General features: G+C 49.8%; 5 protein-coding genes across 5 annotated transcripts; 3 read left to right on the forward strand and 2 right to left on the reverse strand.

The window, feature by feature from the left end:
• Positions 1-142: 142 nt before the first annotated feature.
• On the forward strand, positions 143-2,462 carry BDV17DRAFT_294762 (uncharacterized protein; the record flags this gene model as incomplete). The annotated part of the gene is made up of 3 exons (XM_073762914.1): positions 143-937; positions 1,007-1,110; positions 1,178-2,462. 3 exons carry the CDS (start codon positions 143-145, stop codon positions 2,460-2,462), a joined length of 2,184 nt encoding a protein of 727 aa, XP_073611907.1.
• A 4,910-nt stretch (positions 2,463-7,372) lies between these two features.
• Positions 7,373-8,828, reverse strand: BDV17DRAFT_272811 (NADP-dependent oxidoreductase domain-containing protein). Its single transcript, XM_073758939.1, has 6 exons — positions 8,707-8,828; positions 8,629-8,651; positions 8,493-8,559; positions 8,355-8,442; positions 7,739-8,293; positions 7,373-7,682 (listed from the first exon to the last, which is right to left on the reverse strand). Exons 1-6 carry the CDS (start codon positions 8,790-8,792, stop codon positions 7,458-7,460), a joined length of 1,044 nt encoding a protein of 347 aa, XP_073611908.1. The 5' UTR covers positions 8,793-8,828; the 3' UTR covers positions 7,373-7,457.
• A 120-nt stretch (positions 8,829-8,948) lies between these two features.
• On the forward strand, positions 8,949-9,791 carry BDV17DRAFT_272813 (uncharacterized protein). The gene is made up of 3 exons (XM_073758940.1): positions 8,949-9,118; positions 9,192-9,340; positions 9,521-9,791. The coding sequence occupies exons 2-3, from the start codon at positions 9,292-9,294 to the stop codon at positions 9,742-9,744; spliced, it is 273 nt and encodes a 90-aa protein (XP_073611909.1). The 5' UTR covers positions 8,949-9,118; positions 9,192-9,291; the 3' UTR covers positions 9,745-9,791.
• Positions 9,792-11,461: 1,670 nt separating this feature from the next.
• BDV17DRAFT_300495 (GNAT family N-acetyltransferase) lies at positions 11,462-12,946 on the forward strand (the record flags this gene model as incomplete). The annotated part of the gene is made up of 1 exon (XM_073764076.1): positions 11,462-12,946. Exon 1 carries the CDS (start codon positions 11,612-11,614, stop codon positions 12,944-12,946), a length of 1,335 nt encoding a protein of 444 aa, XP_073611910.1. The 5' UTR covers positions 11,462-11,611.
• Positions 12,947-13,584: 638 nt separating this feature from the next.
• On the reverse strand, positions 13,585-15,535 carry sidI (putative long-chain-fatty-acid-CoA ligase; the record flags this gene model as incomplete). The annotated part of the gene is made up of 3 exons (XM_073764077.1): positions 15,091-15,535; positions 14,004-15,011; positions 13,585-13,934 (listed from the first exon to the last, which is right to left on the reverse strand). The coding sequence occupies exons 1-3, from the start codon at positions 15,491-15,493 to the stop codon at positions 13,585-13,587; spliced, it is 1,761 nt and encodes a 586-aa protein (XP_073611911.1). The 5' UTR covers positions 15,494-15,535.
• Between the last annotated feature and the right edge of the window lie 3,724 nt (positions 15,536-19,259).

A 19,259-nucleotide genomic window follows, 5' to 3' on the forward strand; every position in this document is an offset into this window, starting at 1 on the left:
AACTATTCCGCGTGACATCAGAATAAGGACGAGCTCAATCTGACAAGTCCTACAAACCCCTCAATTTTACCCCAACTTCTTCCAAGCGCCCCTTCCTTACTGTTCCTCTTTCATTGACTAGATAAAATAAAGTGAAGAAAATATGGACCACCTGCTTCCCCTTGCCACACCCCGCAACCACCTCGAAATCCCTTATTTCGCCGGCACAGTCTACGACTGTCGCGGGTTCTTTAGCTATCCTGAACGACAGAATTGGGATTTCTGGGCTCTCCGCGACGGCAGATATGGCTCACGCTCCGCCACCGAAGCAGCCTCATTCGCCCAAGCCTGGCTATTCTTTGGTGCCCTCAGCCAAATTACCGAAATACGCATACGAGGAACGGGCTTAATCCGTGCTTCTCCTACAACTGGGGATCTGATAATCACCACAGAACGCTTGAATTATTATCTAGATGCATGGCGAATACGCACAACTAGAGACACCCCCGACGGCCGCAAACAATCCCTTAGAATCGCAAAGATATGTCTGGAATTCATCCTCCAGTACACAACTCCCATCCTTATAGTGCCAGAACATCCTGAAGTTGCTGTCTCGATAGAAATACTTCTTATCACACTATTCAAAACACTCGGAGAAATATACGGGGACAGAGCCTGGGATACAGTCCCTGCTGCCTTTGCAAACTCAAATGATAATATCTGGTCTTTTCCTGGAGGAAACCAGCACGTTATTCGGTATCTGAAGGAAAGGATGATCAAGCTTGGATGGTGTCCGCATCGTCTTGCGAATTTCGGAATTTTCATTCTTTCGGACACTTTATATACGCTTAGTTTAATGGGAGCAAGAGATTTGTTCGTTGGTCACAAGGAGTGTGATATCGATATATGCGTGGGGAACCAAATTGACGATCAGACCTATAACAATACACCAAGACATGTAAGACCAGATTGTGAATGCGGGTTTGTTGAGACAGACATTGGAGAGACAGTGAATATTATACAACAGGGGAAGATACCCGTTGCGAGGATTGTCGTGGATAATGAGCAGCGGGTAAGGTTGGATGTCACCCCATATGAGGAGGGGAAGACCTACATTGCGATCTCTCATGTGTATGCAGCTCCTTTAATTTTGCCTTTCCATTTTGCGCTGCTAACAGCTTGATCATGATACATTCAGATGGTCCCACGGCCTCGGAAACCCCGACTACAACGCCCTGCGAGCCTGCCAACTCTTACAACTAAACAAACTCGTCAAAAATGCCTACCACAACCATCTAGAATCAGAATCGCAGGATACAGACAAGCCCTACTTCTGGATCGACACCCTCTGCCTCCCTTTACGCCCAGCCCAGTGGCGCAAAGCAGCAATCAAGCAAATGCGCTACTGCTATGAAAACGCGTCTGCTGTCCTTGTTCTGGACAGACACCTGCGCCGCTCAACGGGATACACCCCGACGAAGACGGAACTTTTACTGCAAATTGCCATCTCAGACTGGAGGTTCCGAGTCTGGACGCTCCAGGAAGCTGTGTTCGCTAAAAAGCTCATATTTCAATTTGTGGATATCTCGGCCGAAGCAGATGAACTGTTGACAACCTTCTTCCATTCTAGCCACCTGGGCAAGTACTACAATATGGATATGCTTATATCCAACATTCTCCCTTCCTTGGGCAGTGATATGGAGTCGCAGTGTACAAGAGACAAGTCGCTACGTACGAAGTATCTATCGCTAGCAGGTATCATGTCGTCATTGCAGGGTCGCGCAATCAGTAAACCAGAGGACGAGCCGCTTTGTGCTGCAAGTCTTCTTGGTCAAGACCATGTCCTCAGTGCCATTCTGGAATGGACGCAAAAGAAGGAGAGGATGAAAGTGTTTTGGCGCTCGCAGGCTCGTATTCCATCCTGGGTGCCGTTTATGGATGGGCCAAAGTTAGAGGATCCCGGGTATAGATGGGCCCCATCGACGCTACTGCATTTGTTTGATCGCGGAACTGGAAAAGTGGGCCCTGAATCATATGAGTACGGGGAGATTCATCCGGATGGCCCAGGGCTGGTGATCAGGAAGCCTGGGTTTGTCTTGCTGGAGCGGGAATTTACTTGCGCTTCGGAAGGCAATACAAGAAAGGATGATGGCTTCAGTTTTAAGGATGACCGTGGATCTCGGTACTATATTGCCAGGTCTGTGGATAAGCTGAATCCGTCTTTGCAGGAGTTACGTGGAGGGAGGTTTCCTCTTGCCGTAATCGTATCAGAATGGCCGGACGCATATAGTGGCCGGATTCTCGTTGTTTCAATCTTGGATAAAAGTGAAGATGAGATCATCCATTGCAGCATTATCTGTAGGGGGATTATTATACCTGAGGAGGAATACAAGAAAAGCATTGGGGAAAAGTTTGAGCCTGATTCGATGGACTCATACAAGGCAAGACGAGTTAGGGATGATCAGGGCTGGCTCCTTGAGTGATTACTATATCCTGTGTACCTTAAATTAGCAGCAGTTGGCCGGCGACTGGCGTCCTGCTCAAAAGATGCTACCATCATAACTCTGAGATTCTGCTACTGGCACACTCAATCGTACCCTAAATGGGAATTTATCTTTGCCAATTGCGTTCTCAACAGGTGACCGGCTGCTGGCATCTTGCTCTGGAGATCAAATTATCAAGCTCTAGAACTCTGCTGCTCGTTTATTACTAGAGCAACCTGACCCAAAACCCATCGTGGGTGGGTGGGTTGCCGGAGGGAAAACCGGCCCAACCCATGGGTTGACAGCTCTACCCACTATTATACTAGGCTTGACTAGCGGATTAGTATCTTTTCACTTTCTCCTTGACTAGATAAGCCCACGCAGCTCAGTGAGTGAAAGTCCGGGGGTTCTCGTTGCTGGGGACGGAAAGACCGAAGGGTACGGTTATTTCGAGATTCAATTAGATATCGCGAGACCAGGCAAACTTCAGCGAATCCTAAACTAGTAGACCTTGCCCAACGAAATCATTTTGACACACCTCCAACAAACCCACTTGACTTAACTCAATCGAAAGAGTTGAACCGCAACCTCTGTGCTTGTGGCCTTGCCGATACATTACGCCTGTGTCTATATATTAACGACAGCGAGGTCATAGTTTCATTCTTATGTAAATATAGCGCCGTTAAATAGTCAGTTATTTGCAATCCATTACGTGAGATATCAGGATTCAATGTTGAGACTGTGTGTTGCTGGCGCCAGGAAACAAAACACGATTGCTTTCAGATCTGCGCCACAAACGAATCTGAAGAATCTTGCAATCTCGAGGACAGGCCATAAAACCGGCTTTGCATTGCTTTTTTTACCAGTCAGTGCTGTTATGTGAGCGTGTTTCGAAACTGATGGCCCATCTACGTGAGATCTTTGCCAATTTCTAGCCCTCCTCTCCGGTTCGCTCGGGCGGAATCTTCACCAATCAATGAAAGCCCTCGTTTCAGGATATTTTCCTGCAGGAAAATTGATGGCGCTGGTGCTCTGATATGGGTAATGTGATTTCTGCGAATAAATTGTTGTTTGGACGGTTGACTAGCCTAGCATATAACGCCTTCCGACATAGCGATGATGCAAAGGATAGTCTACGCTATTCGTCAGATTGGGTCCTTGAAACAACTGAAGGGGACTGGGCGACCTGATATCAAAGGGCACGTACAAGGCACCTGTTACTGCCAGGTCAAAGGTGGTTCACAAAGGACTGAGAAGTGACAGCAAAGCGTCCGAATCGAACTTCGTTTCTCTGATCTCATCTTGAAAAGTTACTTCCAGTCGTAGCAGACTGATCTGGCGCAGATTTGAGAGGCCTCTTAGTATTCTATCCATTTTTTTTTTTTTTCAATACACATTCGCAGAAAGCCGCCACGCTTTCCAATTAGAACTTCCAGAGAATTATTAAAGTGGTATTCCGGTACTCTTTGAACGCTAGAAAAGGGTCAGCTTGTATAATAGAATCATGGAAGATCTACATGCATAGTGATCGAAATTCCGAATTCCCCTTTGCTTGGAACGAAATAGATGATTGATTTACTAAACTCTGGAGCAATCATATTCCAGTTCCTGCCATCATATAGTTTATGTCATAGACTGTCATATTAACACTTGACCTCTAGAGTGTCTAGTTCAAGCAGCAGGATACTCTCAGAAATAATATATACTATAGTTTCAGGATCCAGGAATGCTTAATTATTGTCATGCTGATACTCCATTCTTTTGCACTTATACAACTTGAGATCTACTAGGTGAAGCGCAAACCGGAGCCTTGTGATGTGCAAAGCACAATCATAGCACCATCAATGGAATCGGGTTCTAGAATAGGGAGGATATTGTCAATTCATCACATCAAGCCTAGAATTTCTTGAAATTGAACCATGGTGAGAGGACTGGCTATGGCAAGAAAAAAGAGCCACATGGTCAAGAGCTTGTCAGTCCCACAATCAGATACAGACCCTGTAAGATTTCCTTTTATACAAGAGACACTATACTTGCACCCCGTGCCTCTCGGCCATTTCATCCAATCCAGTTGCGCCTGAAGGTTCTGGACTGTAGCCTTGTCCCCCTTAAGCGCTCAAGTGGTACTTCTAGAAAAGGTAGAGCTGGCGGTGGGTGTAGTAGTAAACCTGCATGCCCTGTGCCTGATGCAAGGTACGAATGGGCGGTTCTAAAAGACGTGCTACCATCCGCCCAAGGGGTTTCAGTCTAAAGTTTTCCAATTGTCGGATATCAAATTTGCAAAGGTTGGGTTCTTTAGCTTTGATAAACAAAAGAAATATTGACACGGTATAAGTCGGCTCACGTCGTTCAATTTATCTACGAGTCTTCCCATCTGGGTTGTTTCGGTGTAGAATAGTTGATTTTATATCTTCTTGGTTCATGGCGCGCTTCGTATCGAGATCGGCCTGGGTTATTCGAATATCATGGGAGTCCAGGGACGTACAGTCCCTAAGCATTTTATTTACGGAAGGGTCAAAAAAGATAGCTTGAATATATGGAAGTACAGCAGAGAAAATACGCTGTCGTAGGCTGTTATGGGATCAGATTGGAACTTCCTTTGGAAAGCTGCAGAACAAAAGGGTGACTACCTAATCGGTTACCACAATAACGAGCGTAAAGCAACTTCAGGAGGATAAGGAATATGGAAAGATAAATAGTGACTCTCAACTCGCCCTGTGCAAGAGATCGTGAGCTGAATGAGTGGGACTCGATTTCAGGTTAGTTTTCGTGTACCTTCGAAGGCTTTACGGGACTTACTGGCCAATAAATGAACTCTCGCACTTAAGACCTTTTAGAACTTCGCTCAACCAATAATTTGTCCTGCAGGTGCAAGCCTAAGCAATAGAAGTTTAAGGGCTCTATCTGGCCTCCATGAACAGATACAATAGGACATGCTAGGTTTTCTTAGACCCTGCAGATAGAGGGCTAATTTGGATTATAGTTTTTTTGAATATGTAATGACAACTAAAATCCTCGCCAGGGCCGGAAGACGAACCAACAACGGTTATTTTTCCCTTTTATATTGGCTCTTTGATGTTTGGTTTCTTCCTTCGCATTTCATTGTATTATCGCATGCAACATAAAGACGTGGTTCCTTTGCTTAGCTTGACAACCCTAACAAAGGACTAAGCCAGTGATCTCGCTAGCATCTCCAAGACCTGAGTAAATGCTTTGGAATATGTCAAGATATGGCCAACATACAACCTCATGTTTTGTATGCAGATAGAATGTCTGCAACTTGGAACATACAACGCTCCGAATTTAGAACCCCTTGTCAAATGACCTCTCCTCAGACTCACCACCACAAAGAACAGACATACATAAAGAGACGACTTTGTTACGGTATAGATAAAGCGTCATTCATCATGACACTCACGTAAATAAACTGCTCATCGCCTCTGACCTGACAAGCTCATATCATTTCTCTCAATCCATGGTACACGCCTTCATCAACTACCAGGACGCCGTACAACTCTATATCCATCTTCACGCGTATCTTTCTTCACCAATTTACGAAGCCAACCTGCCACTACTCACTCACATAACCATGACCCACCCCGGCACCCAACGCCTACGCTTCCGCCTAACAGGCCCAATCCAAAAAATCAAGTCCAGCAAAGACAGCGAAGGCCGTGCTCTTGAAACATTTACCGTTCGTCTCGACCACCATGCACTCGACGTGCTGAGGCACGAAGTCCCCTTCCACCTCGGTCTTAGCGGCGTCCAAGTTAGAGACATAACACTTGCCCTAACTGATATGCCGCTCATGAAAGTTACTATTGGTGGGCGGACGGGGAAGAAGAAGGGAGATCAGTTTTCGTACCTTGTTATGGTGGATGTCAGGTATGAGCTTAAGCATGGGGGTTTGGCGAGGATTAATCGGGTTGAGGTTGTTGGGCCGGGATTTTGAATTTTTTTGAGATGGAGAGTTGAAGATATGCCTTTGGGACTGAGGACGGTGCGTTCGATTGGGTATATATATTATATGGCCATGATTTATACCTTGTGGTTGAGATAGGGTCAGGCGGGTACCCTAGCTTAATTCCGATGCTGGGCATTGGCATTCGGACGAGCTATCTGCGTTCTGGAGATATTCTATGTGCTTAGGGTACGTTCAGAAACTGTAAACGCCTAATGAAGATGATATGTCAATGCTTTGACAGGCCTATTGGCCCCTCTGAGCTAAGGGTATGGTCAGGGACATTGGAAGATCTATCGTTTAAACTGGCCAATAATCCTGTGCTTTCCAGTCATTCCCCAGCTCCCCGGCCCTCAGAAAGGGTGGGGTATTTTGGGATTCGGAATCGCCGGAACAGTGCTTGAGTAATCCAAAATGCGCTGAACGTGTAGGCAACGAAACGTAACATAGAGGCCCTCGTCGAGATGGCCATTTCGGTTACCTAGGTGAAGTGGCGGACTTCAGGTCCAAGTACTTGCTCTGTCGGCTTTCCACCACGACGCTGAATTTCCCTAATTTGCCGATATAGAAATAGTCTTCTTATGTTCCGAAGTCTGACTGCTCCAGCTTCCCCTCAAATGCGGATACTTTGGGCAATTATGCTGTCAGAGTAGAGGGGGGCAGGTGTGTCTGATGGCGGGGCGATCCTGCAAGGAGTGCGCAAGGTTGAGGGCCGGGGTACCTTGGATAAAACCTGTTACGAAGGGAGAATTTATTACATCTGTAAAACCAGCAAGAATACTTTTGAGAAGTAGCTCCAAGATTCCTAAAAAGAAAAAAGAAGGGGGGGGGGGGGGGATTAAGAGGTAGGTTTGTGGATAGGAACAGCCATAAGCCCAGCAGGCACCTTGGAAATTATAACATATTGCCAGTTTGAGGTTAGAGGACAGTGAGCGGGTTGGTGGTGATATCTGAAGTAAACTTGAAAGTTCATTTTTATTCGATCTATATAATCGAGTGAAGAATTATCCACCTGCATCTTGGTGGACGGGTGCTCATCCGAATCTAGCCTGAGCTATGGCAGGCTTATTGCCGAGGGCTTTGTCAATCTCGGCCAGGACTTCCGGAGTCAGTAGAGGGAGGACCTTCAAACTCTCGACGTTGTCGGCTACCTGCTCTGGCCTAGAGGCACCAGTGATGATAGAGCTGACGTTTTCGTTCTTGATGCACCATGCAAGCGCCAGATGGGATTGCTTAACACCGAGCTTGTCCGCGATAGCCTGTTGCCGTTAGTCATTGACAGCCGGTATTCATTCAGAGATGAAGAGATATATACCTTAACACTCCCAAGCTGCTGAATAACATTCGCCGACGCCTCATCCTTCCAAGCCTCCCTCACACCAACCGAGTATTTATCCTTACTCTCAGCGAACCTCGACCCCGGGGGCGGCTTCTCCAACGCATCATTATACTTCCCACTCAACCGCCCCCCCTTCAGCGGGGAGAACGTCGTCAAACCAAGTCCAACCCGCTCATACAACCGCTGGAACTGCCCCTCGACCTTCTCCCGGTCAAGCATGTTATACAGCGGTTGCTCAACAATCGGCGCGATGAGGCCTAGTTTATTTGCAATCCCGACGGCCTCGCTGATCTCGTCGGCGGACCACTCCGACGTCCCCCAGTAGAACGCCCAGCCCTTTTCGATGACAAAGTTGAAGGCGCGCACGACTTCTTCCATGGGCGTGAGGCGGTCCGGTCTGTGCGCGTAGATGATGTCGACGTAATCGAGCTGGAGGCGTTGCAGGGAGGCTTTTGTGCCTTCGATGACGTGCTTCCGGGAGAGACCGATGTTGTTTACGGGGATCTCGCCGAAGGCGCGGCCGAAGTTGATCTGTTGGGTTCGCTCTTTTAGTTTTACTGAGGAAGGATGGAGGGTGCTACCGTACTCATACCTTGGTACTGATAACCAGGTCATTTCTCTTCCAGCCAGTCTTCTTGAGAACATTTCCCATGACGACCTCGGATTGTCCGCCTGCGTACCTGCATGGCTTGTGAGTTGCGCTACCTCCACTGTCCGTGGGCAAACTCACGACTCCGCAGTGTCGAAGAAGTTAATCCCTAGATCGTAGGCCTGTCGCATGCATGCTTCGGTGCCCTCTATCACCCAAAATTAGCACCCGGCTTTTGTGACCTCAGGAGTGAATATTCGAGTTATCCCTGGACTACCTTCAGCAACATCACCACCGAACCTAGACAGGTTAATAAGGCATCGTCCACAGCATGGGAAATCGGAATAGAGCTCACGTTATCCACCCACCCAGACTGATTACGGAGACGTGCAAGCCGGAGTTACCCAGCCGGCGGTATATCATGTTCTCTGTATTGGGCATTGTGGCTTCTTTCAGTTGCTGATGCAGAGGGAGCGGAAGAGTTGTGGGAGTTGTAAAGTGAGGGGTAGTGAGCTTTATGTAGCTCTTACCCCGCGGCAGATGTAGTCATCTCTCTAACACATTCGTCATCCGTGCGTTCCTCGGAGGCACCCCAGGACCTGGGCTACCTAGATTAAGCATCGACACAAGATTTACACGGCGAACCCTAGAGAAAGAAATAGCCAACCATTGGGGTGTAGTTACTCCTCCTGGCTACCCTCGTCGCCCTCGCACCCAGTGCCTTCTTAGCGACCTGTTCCTTTGCTCTGAGCACCACCAGAGGCCAAGTACATAATCCTCCGTACCATTGCCATGCCCACTTTACTGTCCATCCATCCTGACCTATGGATTGCAATGCAGGACCCTATCGCCGGCGGCGACAACGACAGCCTCGCATATACCGCGAAGCTCGATCACGGCGACGGTAACGACCCCCAAACTATCGAGGACTAATGCAACAATGTTAGTAGCAGCCGTTGCTATACTTCCGATCTGCCAAATACTATCTGGTGAGCTTCGTACCGTACTATTCCCGAGGATTCCTTGACGGCTGGCAAGCCAGCAAGCTTAGCTTCACTTGTCACAAGGCAGACGAAACACACAATACAAGACAATCCTCAAATGCAAGATCCAGGACCGTGTTTTACTAGTTCAGTAATGCTAATGGATTTCTCACCTGCCTACTATAGCGTCACCACCAACTCGCAGCTTGAAGACGGGTACATGGACTACGGAGACCAACACATGGATTTCAACGAGGGCACCTGTAACAAGGATAAATGGGCGACTATCTCGGGTGATGGGGTCACGACGACTTGTGGGTTTAAGTGCTAGACGAGACGGGACGGGACGGTGTTCTGGGGTTGATATAGTTTCCAAATCGGGAGAGAAGCGAAGAGGACTTCAGATGTGAGGCTCAGTTAGTACTCTGGACTTGTCATCGGGGATGTTTGCCTGTACTCAATGAGAGGACGCATGATAAAACTAAATTGGAGAGGCAGCTTCACTGTCTCTTGACGGTAGTTAGTGTACTAATCATGTGAGTATATACTATACCTATTCTCTCCTGAACTCGGATTCCGTCTGGGGTTTCGATAAATAAAAAGGGATCCTCCTGAGGATTGTTTGACATGAGAACGCTTGCTGTGGGTAAAGTATACCCGGTTGGCAACGGTTTGAGTCTGGCAGCAGGTCAAATGTTCACAACACGCAGAATGACTGTGCTTTTATATATAGACAGCCTCGGGTTCACTTTTCAATGACACACACCTCAGTAAGGGCGTAGTACCTGAGCTACATGCCTAGTGCACTAGAAGGACGACCGACTGTATTTAGGGGCGGTGCCTTATTATGTTACTCATTAGAGCCGACAGTCATATTTATGCCTCAACCCAGATGCCCACAAACTGTTCAAATATCGCGAGTTCTGAGCATGCAGCTATGATCCGTTTTGAATTCTATGCACATCTGGAACAAGATACTCGCTTGTATACGTATGCATCCCGGTTCTTGCGAGCCTTTTCCAGCATCTGGTTCACTTGAGGCTTCCAATTTCTCTGGCGCAGAAGAAATACGATCTAGGCTCAAGCTCTCAGCAACCTATGCACTGTGCCCAATAATCTGGTAGATCTAGATTTACAGCTGCCTCGCCAATCACAGCGACTGTAATTCTGATTTGCCATTACAACATGCGTCTGGACGGCCAATCTCCGAGATGTACTCCGCAGATCATCCCATCCTGCACCGTGATGATAGATACCATATGGAGTAGCGTTGGGCGGCATATCGCAGATCAACGTCCAATAGAAGACGTCTCGTTTGCAATCCAGGACTTCAAGTGGCCCTTCTTTATCTGATACCCTCTGTGATTGACGGAGCTTCAGTGAGGTCTGGAAGGCGTCCTATTAAAGCAACGAACATCTCGGGGTTACTGATCCTATGACGTGAAAAGGCCCGGAATTAATGTGTCGATTTCGTGGGGTCGCTGCGTTGTAGACCGTTGATCATGGCTTGCAGCGTTGTACGTACTTGCAATGGCGTATCGGCGGTTATGGTGCTATTTCGGGCTTTCTTGGGCATCTGTTCATCCAAAGAGGTGTGGAAAAGATAAAAGGGCAGAATACTTGAGGGCATAGTATCAAAATGCTCAAATGAGGTGACTGCAGCGAAGACATTTCTCTTGCACCTGCAGGGGCAGCTGCCTGCCTGCCTTCAGGGTCGGACATTCGGTCATCCAGCGAGATCGGATCTTCCCGACCATCTCCAGCCAGTCGCTGCGCAGAACAAGACTGTCTCGGGCTTCATTACCATCCTGAGTTACTGCCTAATCAAACGACCAATCTCATGACTACATCCGGAGGTCGTTCCCTGCTGCTTTCAGCTCAGGGGGAGTAGTGTGGGATGCATGCTGCAGGTTTCTTTTACGAGAGACGCGAAGTTAGCGACACAAGTCGACGAGGGTGCATTCCGACGCAAGGACCATCTCTGGACCCTCCGATAATCGCTACCGTGACAGGAATAGTGCATCTCGATGGTTCGGCGTATTGTTTTTGAATTTCGGGCGTCTGTGTAAAGTTACAGGCCGCCGTGACATCCTCTTTCAGTCTTGACCGTTTTGTTGACCCCCGCAGCTTCATCATGCCATGGACGAGGCTGGCATCCAGCCCTAAGGCTAGGACCTAGCGATCGCTGCGCAGGATCCTGAGTATTGAGTCTTAGATATGATTATAGACCTGCTCACTCACACCTCTCATTGGTAATCCCATTCTCAAATCCAGATAATGGCCTCCTTCCCCGACAAACTCCCCCTAATCCGTCTCCCTGAACCATACAAGACAACCTACCGACTTCAAGTTGTATCTGTTCAGCATGGAGTGCGCAAGCTCCAGCTTCGACGGTCTCCGCGCGTGGACGATGGCGTCCCCCCTCCGGAGCCCCTACACCGCGACTCCTTCCACTTCACCGACCTAAGAGAACCCGATCCGTTCACGGCGCCGCCGGAAAGCAACAATTCAGCTTGGGCTCGCGCGCAGAGAAGTCCCGTCTCATATTGGATATGGGAAGGAAACGAACCGCCATCTGTCGCCCAGATATGGAATGTGCTCTATGCGATCTGGACTCTGCGCACTGAGTTCGAGATCTTTCGCGCTGTGCTTGTTGGGGAGGGGAGGGAGCTCCTGGCGAAGGAATTACTGGCTGTTGGGCTTGCAACTGGGCATTCTAAAGCCTCTGCTCCTCCTGGACAACCTATGCCGCAAACCGCAGAGAATCCCGACCAACTAGTCATCTACCGCAGCACATTCTGGCAAGGAGCCGGATCTCCATTCGGTCCACGACCCGTATGGGTGTGCGATCCCGATATCTACACTTCGCTTCGCCGACCCTTGACTTCATTTCCCGTCCACCCAGTACAGCACACATTAACGACCATATCATCTAATTTCAGCGTTCACGCTCTCCACCCTATCCGTCCACGAAAGCCCACGCCCGGGACCAGAATGTACAGCCGGTACATACCCCAGCTAGACGAGTTCTTCTCCATCTGGGCACTCGACTACCGAGACGAAGAACACCTACAACTCTTCCACACATGGCAGAACGATCCGCGGGTCGCCAAAGGGTGGAACGAGACGGGCACACTCGACCAACACAGGGAGTACCTTCGCAAGCTGGAAGAAGATCCGCATCAAATCGCCGTACTGGCTAAATTCAACAACACCTTCTTCTCTTACCACCAAATCTACTGGGCCAAGGAAAATAGCATCGGCGCGCACTACCCCGCCGACGACTTCGACCGCGGACGACACTCGCTCGTCGGCGACGTGCGCTTCCGCGGGCAGCACCGCGTGATGGTCTGGTGGTGCAGTATCATGCACTATATGTTCCTCGATGAATCGCGAACAAGGTATATCGTCGGCGAGCCGGATTTCACGAACCTGACGGTCCTGGCGTATGATCATGCTACGGGGTTCAGTCTCGAGAAACTCATTGACTTACCGCATAAACGGTCTGCATTGGTCAAATGTAGTAGGGAGAAATTCTTCCATATCTCCCCATTTCGGTTTGATGGGTCGGATCATCTTGAGAGGGATCCGTATCGGGCTTTGAAGTTGTAGGTTTGTTTACAATATAGTGATATACCCATTGCAGAAAATATAATCTGTGATTTAAGAAACCGCTAGCAAGCGCTTGAAGCCGAGCTTGCATGTGAACTTGTGAAGACAGTCTAGTCAGCTAAATTAAGTTGAACTGGGCCACCCAATCCTTGCAAACGGGCAAACTGGCACACCTGCACTGCAACGTTCGCTTATTTATCTGATGCAGCACCCCCACCAGCTCGACAACGCATTACCCACGTCTTCATCTAACAGCAGCCCGTCATTGGTCCTGAAGCCGACACCGGACGCTGAAAGTTTTTTTCTTGGTGGAGCGCGATGGAGGGGTTGTCTCGCTGTTACGTGATTAATTACGCACGCGGGTAATTTTTCGGCTCGGTCCACATCAGATTAGATAATCGTTTTCATTCTATCTAATCTGATTGATAAGTTAACTCTAAAGCAATTTTTGCTTTTGCCCCTCTTGAGCTACCAAGGCACAGAGTCCAGGTTCAAAGTTCTGGTAGAGTGCATGCAATATTGAAATTTAAATCAGAGGGAACTTTTGGATAGTGATATTGTAAACAGGGTATAACTCACTCGCTAGAACTAATCCTCTAAACCAACAACAACAATCTGTCTATTTCTAAATCCAATACTTAAGCAACGGCCCGCCCTCCCTTCTCCCTCCTCTCCAAAATCCCCTTTGCAATACTCCTCAGATCAACCTTTCTTACCTTCCCACTCCCCGTAACAGGTACCGTCTTGTCGACGCCTTCCTCCCCAAACACGAATACATGCTGCGGCGCCTTGTGGCGTCCGAGTGTCTCGCGTGTCCAGGCCACGAGCTCTTCATCTGTTGGTCGAGATGCGCCCTCTGCGAGAGCGATAAATGCGCCCACTACCTCGCCGTATTTCGGGTGCGGGATGCCGATTACACTTGAGAGGGTTATGGATGGGTGTGCGGTGAGCCGTTCTTCGATTTCGAGGGGGTAGATGTTTTCGCCGCCTATATGCCATCAACATTAGCGTTCGTTATCAGAGAAACGGTGAACAGGAAGAGGAAGATGATGCATACCACGAATAATAATATCCTTAAACCGCCCCGTAATACTACATCTCCCCTCGCTATTAAACACCGCCTCATCGCCCGTCTTCAGCCAAACCGTCCCCTCAGAGTCCGTCACAAGCGTCTCCGCCGTCTTGGTTGGATTATTCCAGTACCCCTTCGTCAACTGATATCCTGCAATGCAAAGCTCGCCGCGCTGGCCAACGGGAACAATATCCCCCTTTGCATCGACGATCTTCGCCTTCGCGTGCGGCATCACTTTTCCCACCGTCTGGAGCCGCGTCTCGATGGTATCTGTTGTTACGGCATTGAAGCATGTGGGACTTGCCTCGGTGAGACCGTAGGAGCTCGTGTACTGCGTCATGTTGAGTTCCTCGAAGAGGCGCTTCATGAGCGGGCGGGGGACGGGTGCGCCGGCGATGATCCCCGTGCGGAGATTCGAGCAGTCAAAGTTTGTGGGTTTATCGAAGGAGAGGATAGCTTCGAACATGGTCGGGACGCCGTGGAGGGCTGTGCACTTCTCGTCTGAGATGGCGTGGAGCGTTGCAAGCGGGCCGAATGTCTCTGCGGGAAAGATGATTTTACTACCGTGCGTCACGACAGCGAGCATTCCCAATACGAGTCCAAAACAGTGGAAGAGCGGCGGCGGGCAGCAGAGGATATCAAAGGAAGTCAGGCTCATTCTGTCGCCGATAAAGCGCGAGTTGTTGACAAGGTTGTGGTGTGTTAGCATGGCCGCTTTGGGGTTCCCTGTTGACCCGCTGGTGAATTGCAGGTTGCAGACGTCTTCGGGGGCGAGTTGGCTTTCGCGGGCTGGGAGGGCGTTTGGTTCGAGGTTTGTGCCGCGGGTTATTACTTGTGCGTAGGTGCTGAAGTCTTGGTATGTGCCTCGGATGACGACAATTTCTTCGAGGGCTTTGGATGTCCCCGACGCCTTGGGGTGTGGGCCTAGTGTTGAGAGGACTTCTTCGAGGGAGTGTTTGTTGATCCGGGGGGTTAGGAAGAGGAGGCGGCAGTCTATACAATTCCACACACATTAGCTCGTCCGCATTTTCCCAGGAAAAATCCAGTACTTTATCGCAATTCATCCTCTTACCTGTGTGATCCAAAGCATAATAAAGCTCCCTCGGCGTATACGTATTATTCAAAACAACCAAGATCGCACCAACACGCGCAGCAGCAAAGAAGATCGAAATATACTGCTCGCAATTCCCCGCCATAATACCGACGCGGTCCCCCTTCTGAATCCCCATCGCCAGCATCCCGCGCGCAACGCGGTCCGCCTCGTCGTTCAAATCCGCGTATGTCCAGCGCGCCCCGGTCCACGGGAAAACAAGACACTCGTAGTCGCCATATTGCAGACTTTGCAGGGTGAGGAGTTCGCCGAGTGTTACGTCGAGGAGTTCGGGCTGGGTGTCGCCGTAGACGATTGAGAGTTGTTGTTTTTGGGGAGGGGTTAGGTGGGAGAGGGTTTGTTGGAGTCGGCGCTCGGCTGTCATTTTTGTGGGTGCAGCGAGGGGCTGCGATGCGATGCGATCCGCAATTGCAATTTTAACAAAGTGAAGGTTATCCCGGAGGTTCCAATTCAGAGGAGGAAGAGCGCGGCTGCCGCTGGTTAAATACAGACCCGATGATCCGGGTCTTCTGGGCCCGGGTACATATGGGCCAGGTCGGGAGTCAGTCAGGCTACCTCGGAAGTAAAGATTGACACTTGGTTATCAGATTGTATTTTTGCCCACATTAAGCGAGTCAGAAGCCGGGATGGAGCAAAAAAAAAAATACAGCAGACCTCCACGCCGACTCGGCTCTTGAGCTCTTCAGTGGCAGCCATGTCTTGGGTCGTATCCACACTTCGGCACAGAAACTCAGAAAGTGAGAGAGATGACGATATCGGCTACGCTAGGGAAGATGGGATATTATCAGATCTGCAGGCTGGCGGTCTGGGCTGTGTTTGCTTGTCTTGGTGCAGCCAACCTTGGGCGCTGTTTGTGGGTGGGCTCGTTAGGGTTTTTTTATTGGTTGGATTGCTTTTTGGTGGCTTTTGTGGGATGTAATGATTGGTTGGGGGATGCAGGGGTTGGATCTGATAAGAGCCTGGAGCGTCGGGAGGTTTCCCGCGCGACCAGCGGACGACAGAAAGGCTACGAGGCGCATAGAATATTCGTGAGGACTTTGAATGAGGAATTGTAGTTCTCAAGGCGTGGGGTAGTACTGTTTTTACTACCATTCGTGAGGGTTAGTGCGTTTGTTTGTCTATAGTCAACTGTCTGACTACTGCTATATATACATTGAAGAGCGGGGCCAGCAACAAAAGAATTCCTCCGTAACCGAATCGCGTTTACCACGACAACATGGAAAGACAGGTCTCTCCACGCTAGCTCGGATAATCTACCTACGCAGAATGCAGGGTTTCACCCACGTGGAATAATTGGGTCCTCAACTTGCTCACCAGTTGCGTTGAGGAAGGAGCTCGGCGCAAGGCTAGAGAGGATCCGCGCGCATCCGAGACGCCCGGCAGCGGGTTTTGATGCAAAGAATGGAGTCAGCTACACAGGGCCCATATCAGAGATGTCAGACACCAAGGCACAACTACTGCCTTGGATGTCTGGACCTTTGAGAATAGTGGTCTGTAACTTAAGCGAGTCGCCGAGTGAAGCCCGCTCCACTACGGATCAGATAAAGGATTGGCAACGGACCATGGTCCTAATGAAACAAGGAACCAGTTGAAGCTCAATTTCCGAAGCCTGCGATGCGTGTGATCGATGAGAATCGACTTGCAAATGATAAAGGCGGACCATACATCTATCGATTTTGTCCTCATTGTCCAGAAGGCGCTGGGCAGCACAACGGCGATGCAGACATCTCCAGCTATAAGCGAGAGCTCCCCCACGCGTTGGTTTCATGGAGGAAATCAATGGCCCGTTCTCATGCTGATCGGCAGCAACTTTTCATGGTTATGGCGGTTGATGAAATTCTGAGACATACAATACGGCGATACATGGTGACGGTAAGATATACGGATCTAATCAATCTAATCAGATCCATCGGCCGGAGACCGGAGAGAGGAATCTCAGATGACTAAGTTGTCCCTCAGCAAACCGGGAAACACAAGCGCGCCTTCCACCACGCCACGCCTATTCCCACACAAAAGTACTCGCGATCCCACGTAAGAAGCGGCCCTCGCAGCTCGCCCATGGCCTGTGCCTGTGCTTCTGCTGCTCCCACTCCCACTCCGAGCAGATCCAGGCCAGCTAAGCTCCCCACTCCACGTCGCGACCAATCAGTGTGTGACGTACCCCTCGCCCTGCCCGCCAATGAGCTTGGATGTATTAGAGATCAGTTGAAGCCCTCTGCATCACGCCAGGAGGCTCCTCGCTCTGCCAGGGCCAGTATTTGTACGGAGAGTAAGCCCCTCTGCTGTCGGCAGCCAGATAGATCGTCAGATCCACGGTTGAAATCGACCAGGCAATGGGGAAACGCAAGATCGCGGGTTCCGTCCGCAGGGCCGTGGCCACCCGGCTGTCCCGCCTCTTCAACTCGACAACAAAGGACCAGAGCCAGGAACAGGACCTTGCCCTTGCACCCAATGGGATTGTGACCCCTGCAGCGCCGGCTAATCTTTCGCCCCCGGGCCTTTTGCCTGCTACCAAAGTCCCGGCATTGGACACTGTCGATGCATATGTCGTTGACAGACCAATCGAACAGCATGCTATCGGTACAAGCCGGCGAATCAAGCTGTCCTGCAGCTCGGACGTGCGAAACGTGATCGACGGTCTTATTCGTGGTTATGCATGCTTTATCTCTGCCCTGACTGGCTTGGAGGATGTTGCTTTTTGCTCCACCCGTCGGTTGCCTTTTACAACATCACGTCCCTCTACGTCTCTTGTTGTCGTCTCTGGTATTCATGATGGGAGTCATAGCAATTTAGGTATTCGCGAATTTGATGCGACGAATATTGGTAATGAGGAAATCCAGTTCCACGCTGACCTGGGATATGTCCAGCCTGAGAATGGAAGACAACTCCTGTCTCACTCAAGAAATGTATGTCTATACCTGAATGTTCGTGCGCTTGACTGACTGTATTAGGCATTTAATCTACTTGTTGAGCCAGATCGCAATGCGAACGAATTGTATATCAGATTCACATACCCCCAGCGCCTAATTCCAGCTGCAGCGGTGGAGCAACTGCTGCGCACTCTTTCTTTGAATATCGCCGAGTCCTGTCCATCGCTTAGTCTTTCGATACTAGAGCCTACTCCGTCTGTTCTCAATTTCCCTTGTTCTATGATACCCCCTGCTGTCATTATTCATGGCGTCGAGAAATCTCCGCCTGATTCGCATCTCCTCCACTCCGCCTTTGAGGGCTGGGCCCGCAGAAACCCGCATTCCGTCGCTCTTGACTTTGTACAATCGCTAGAGTCAGAGACAACGCCGGCAAAACACAGCATTCTTACCTATGCCGCACTGGACACCGCGGCTTCTCATCTGGCAGCCCATATAACATCGCTCCTGGACAGCGCGCGACCCGCTTCCTATGGCCGCATAATCCCTGTTAATATGCCGACTTCGCCTGAGTTATACATATCCTATCTCGGTATCCTGAAGGCCGGTCACGCTTTCTGCCCCATACCGCAGGACGTACCTGCCCAAAGAGTGCAGGAGATTCTTCGCGACATCGGTTCTCCCCTCATCCTGGGAAACACACCAGAGCCCGCCGAGTATATGCAGTTGAGCGGTACTGCATTTGAATTGACGCCTACCTGGGTAGATGTTGCCGAGGTCTCAAAATGGAGACAGTTGCAAGGCGAATGGAACCCGTCGTTTCCTCCTGCCCCCGAGGGTTGGAAGAGCCCATTCATTTCAGACGACCAAACGGCTTATCTTCTATTCACCAGCGGCTCAACTGGGAAGCCAAAAGGTGTACAAATAAACCATTTGGCGGCGTCATGTTCTATTTCTTCTCACGCTACAGCGATTCCTCTTCCGGGGACGTTACCTGGAGACTTTCGCTGGTTCCAGTTCGCTTCACCGTCTTTCGACCCCTCTCTGATGGAGATATTCGTCACTCTCAGCAGCGGCGGGACACTGTGCTCTGCGGATCGCCGCTTGACGCTGTCCAACCTGGAAGCTACGATAAATGAAGCGAAGGCAACCATTATGATGGCTACGCCTAGTCTGGCCTCGTTGCTTCGACCGGGGCGCTTGGATACGCTCGAGACTCTGTGGTCGATGGGAGAGAAGCTCAATAGAACGGTGATTGACAAT

The sequence above is a fragment of the Aspergillus undulatus genome (genome assembly GCF_047715775.1).
Source record: "Aspergillus undulatus strain CBS 261.88 unplaced genomic scaffold BDV17scaffold_58, whole genome shotgun sequence".
Lineage (NCBI taxonomy): Eukaryota > Fungi > Ascomycota > Eurotiomycetes > Eurotiales > Aspergillaceae > Aspergillus > Aspergillus undulatus.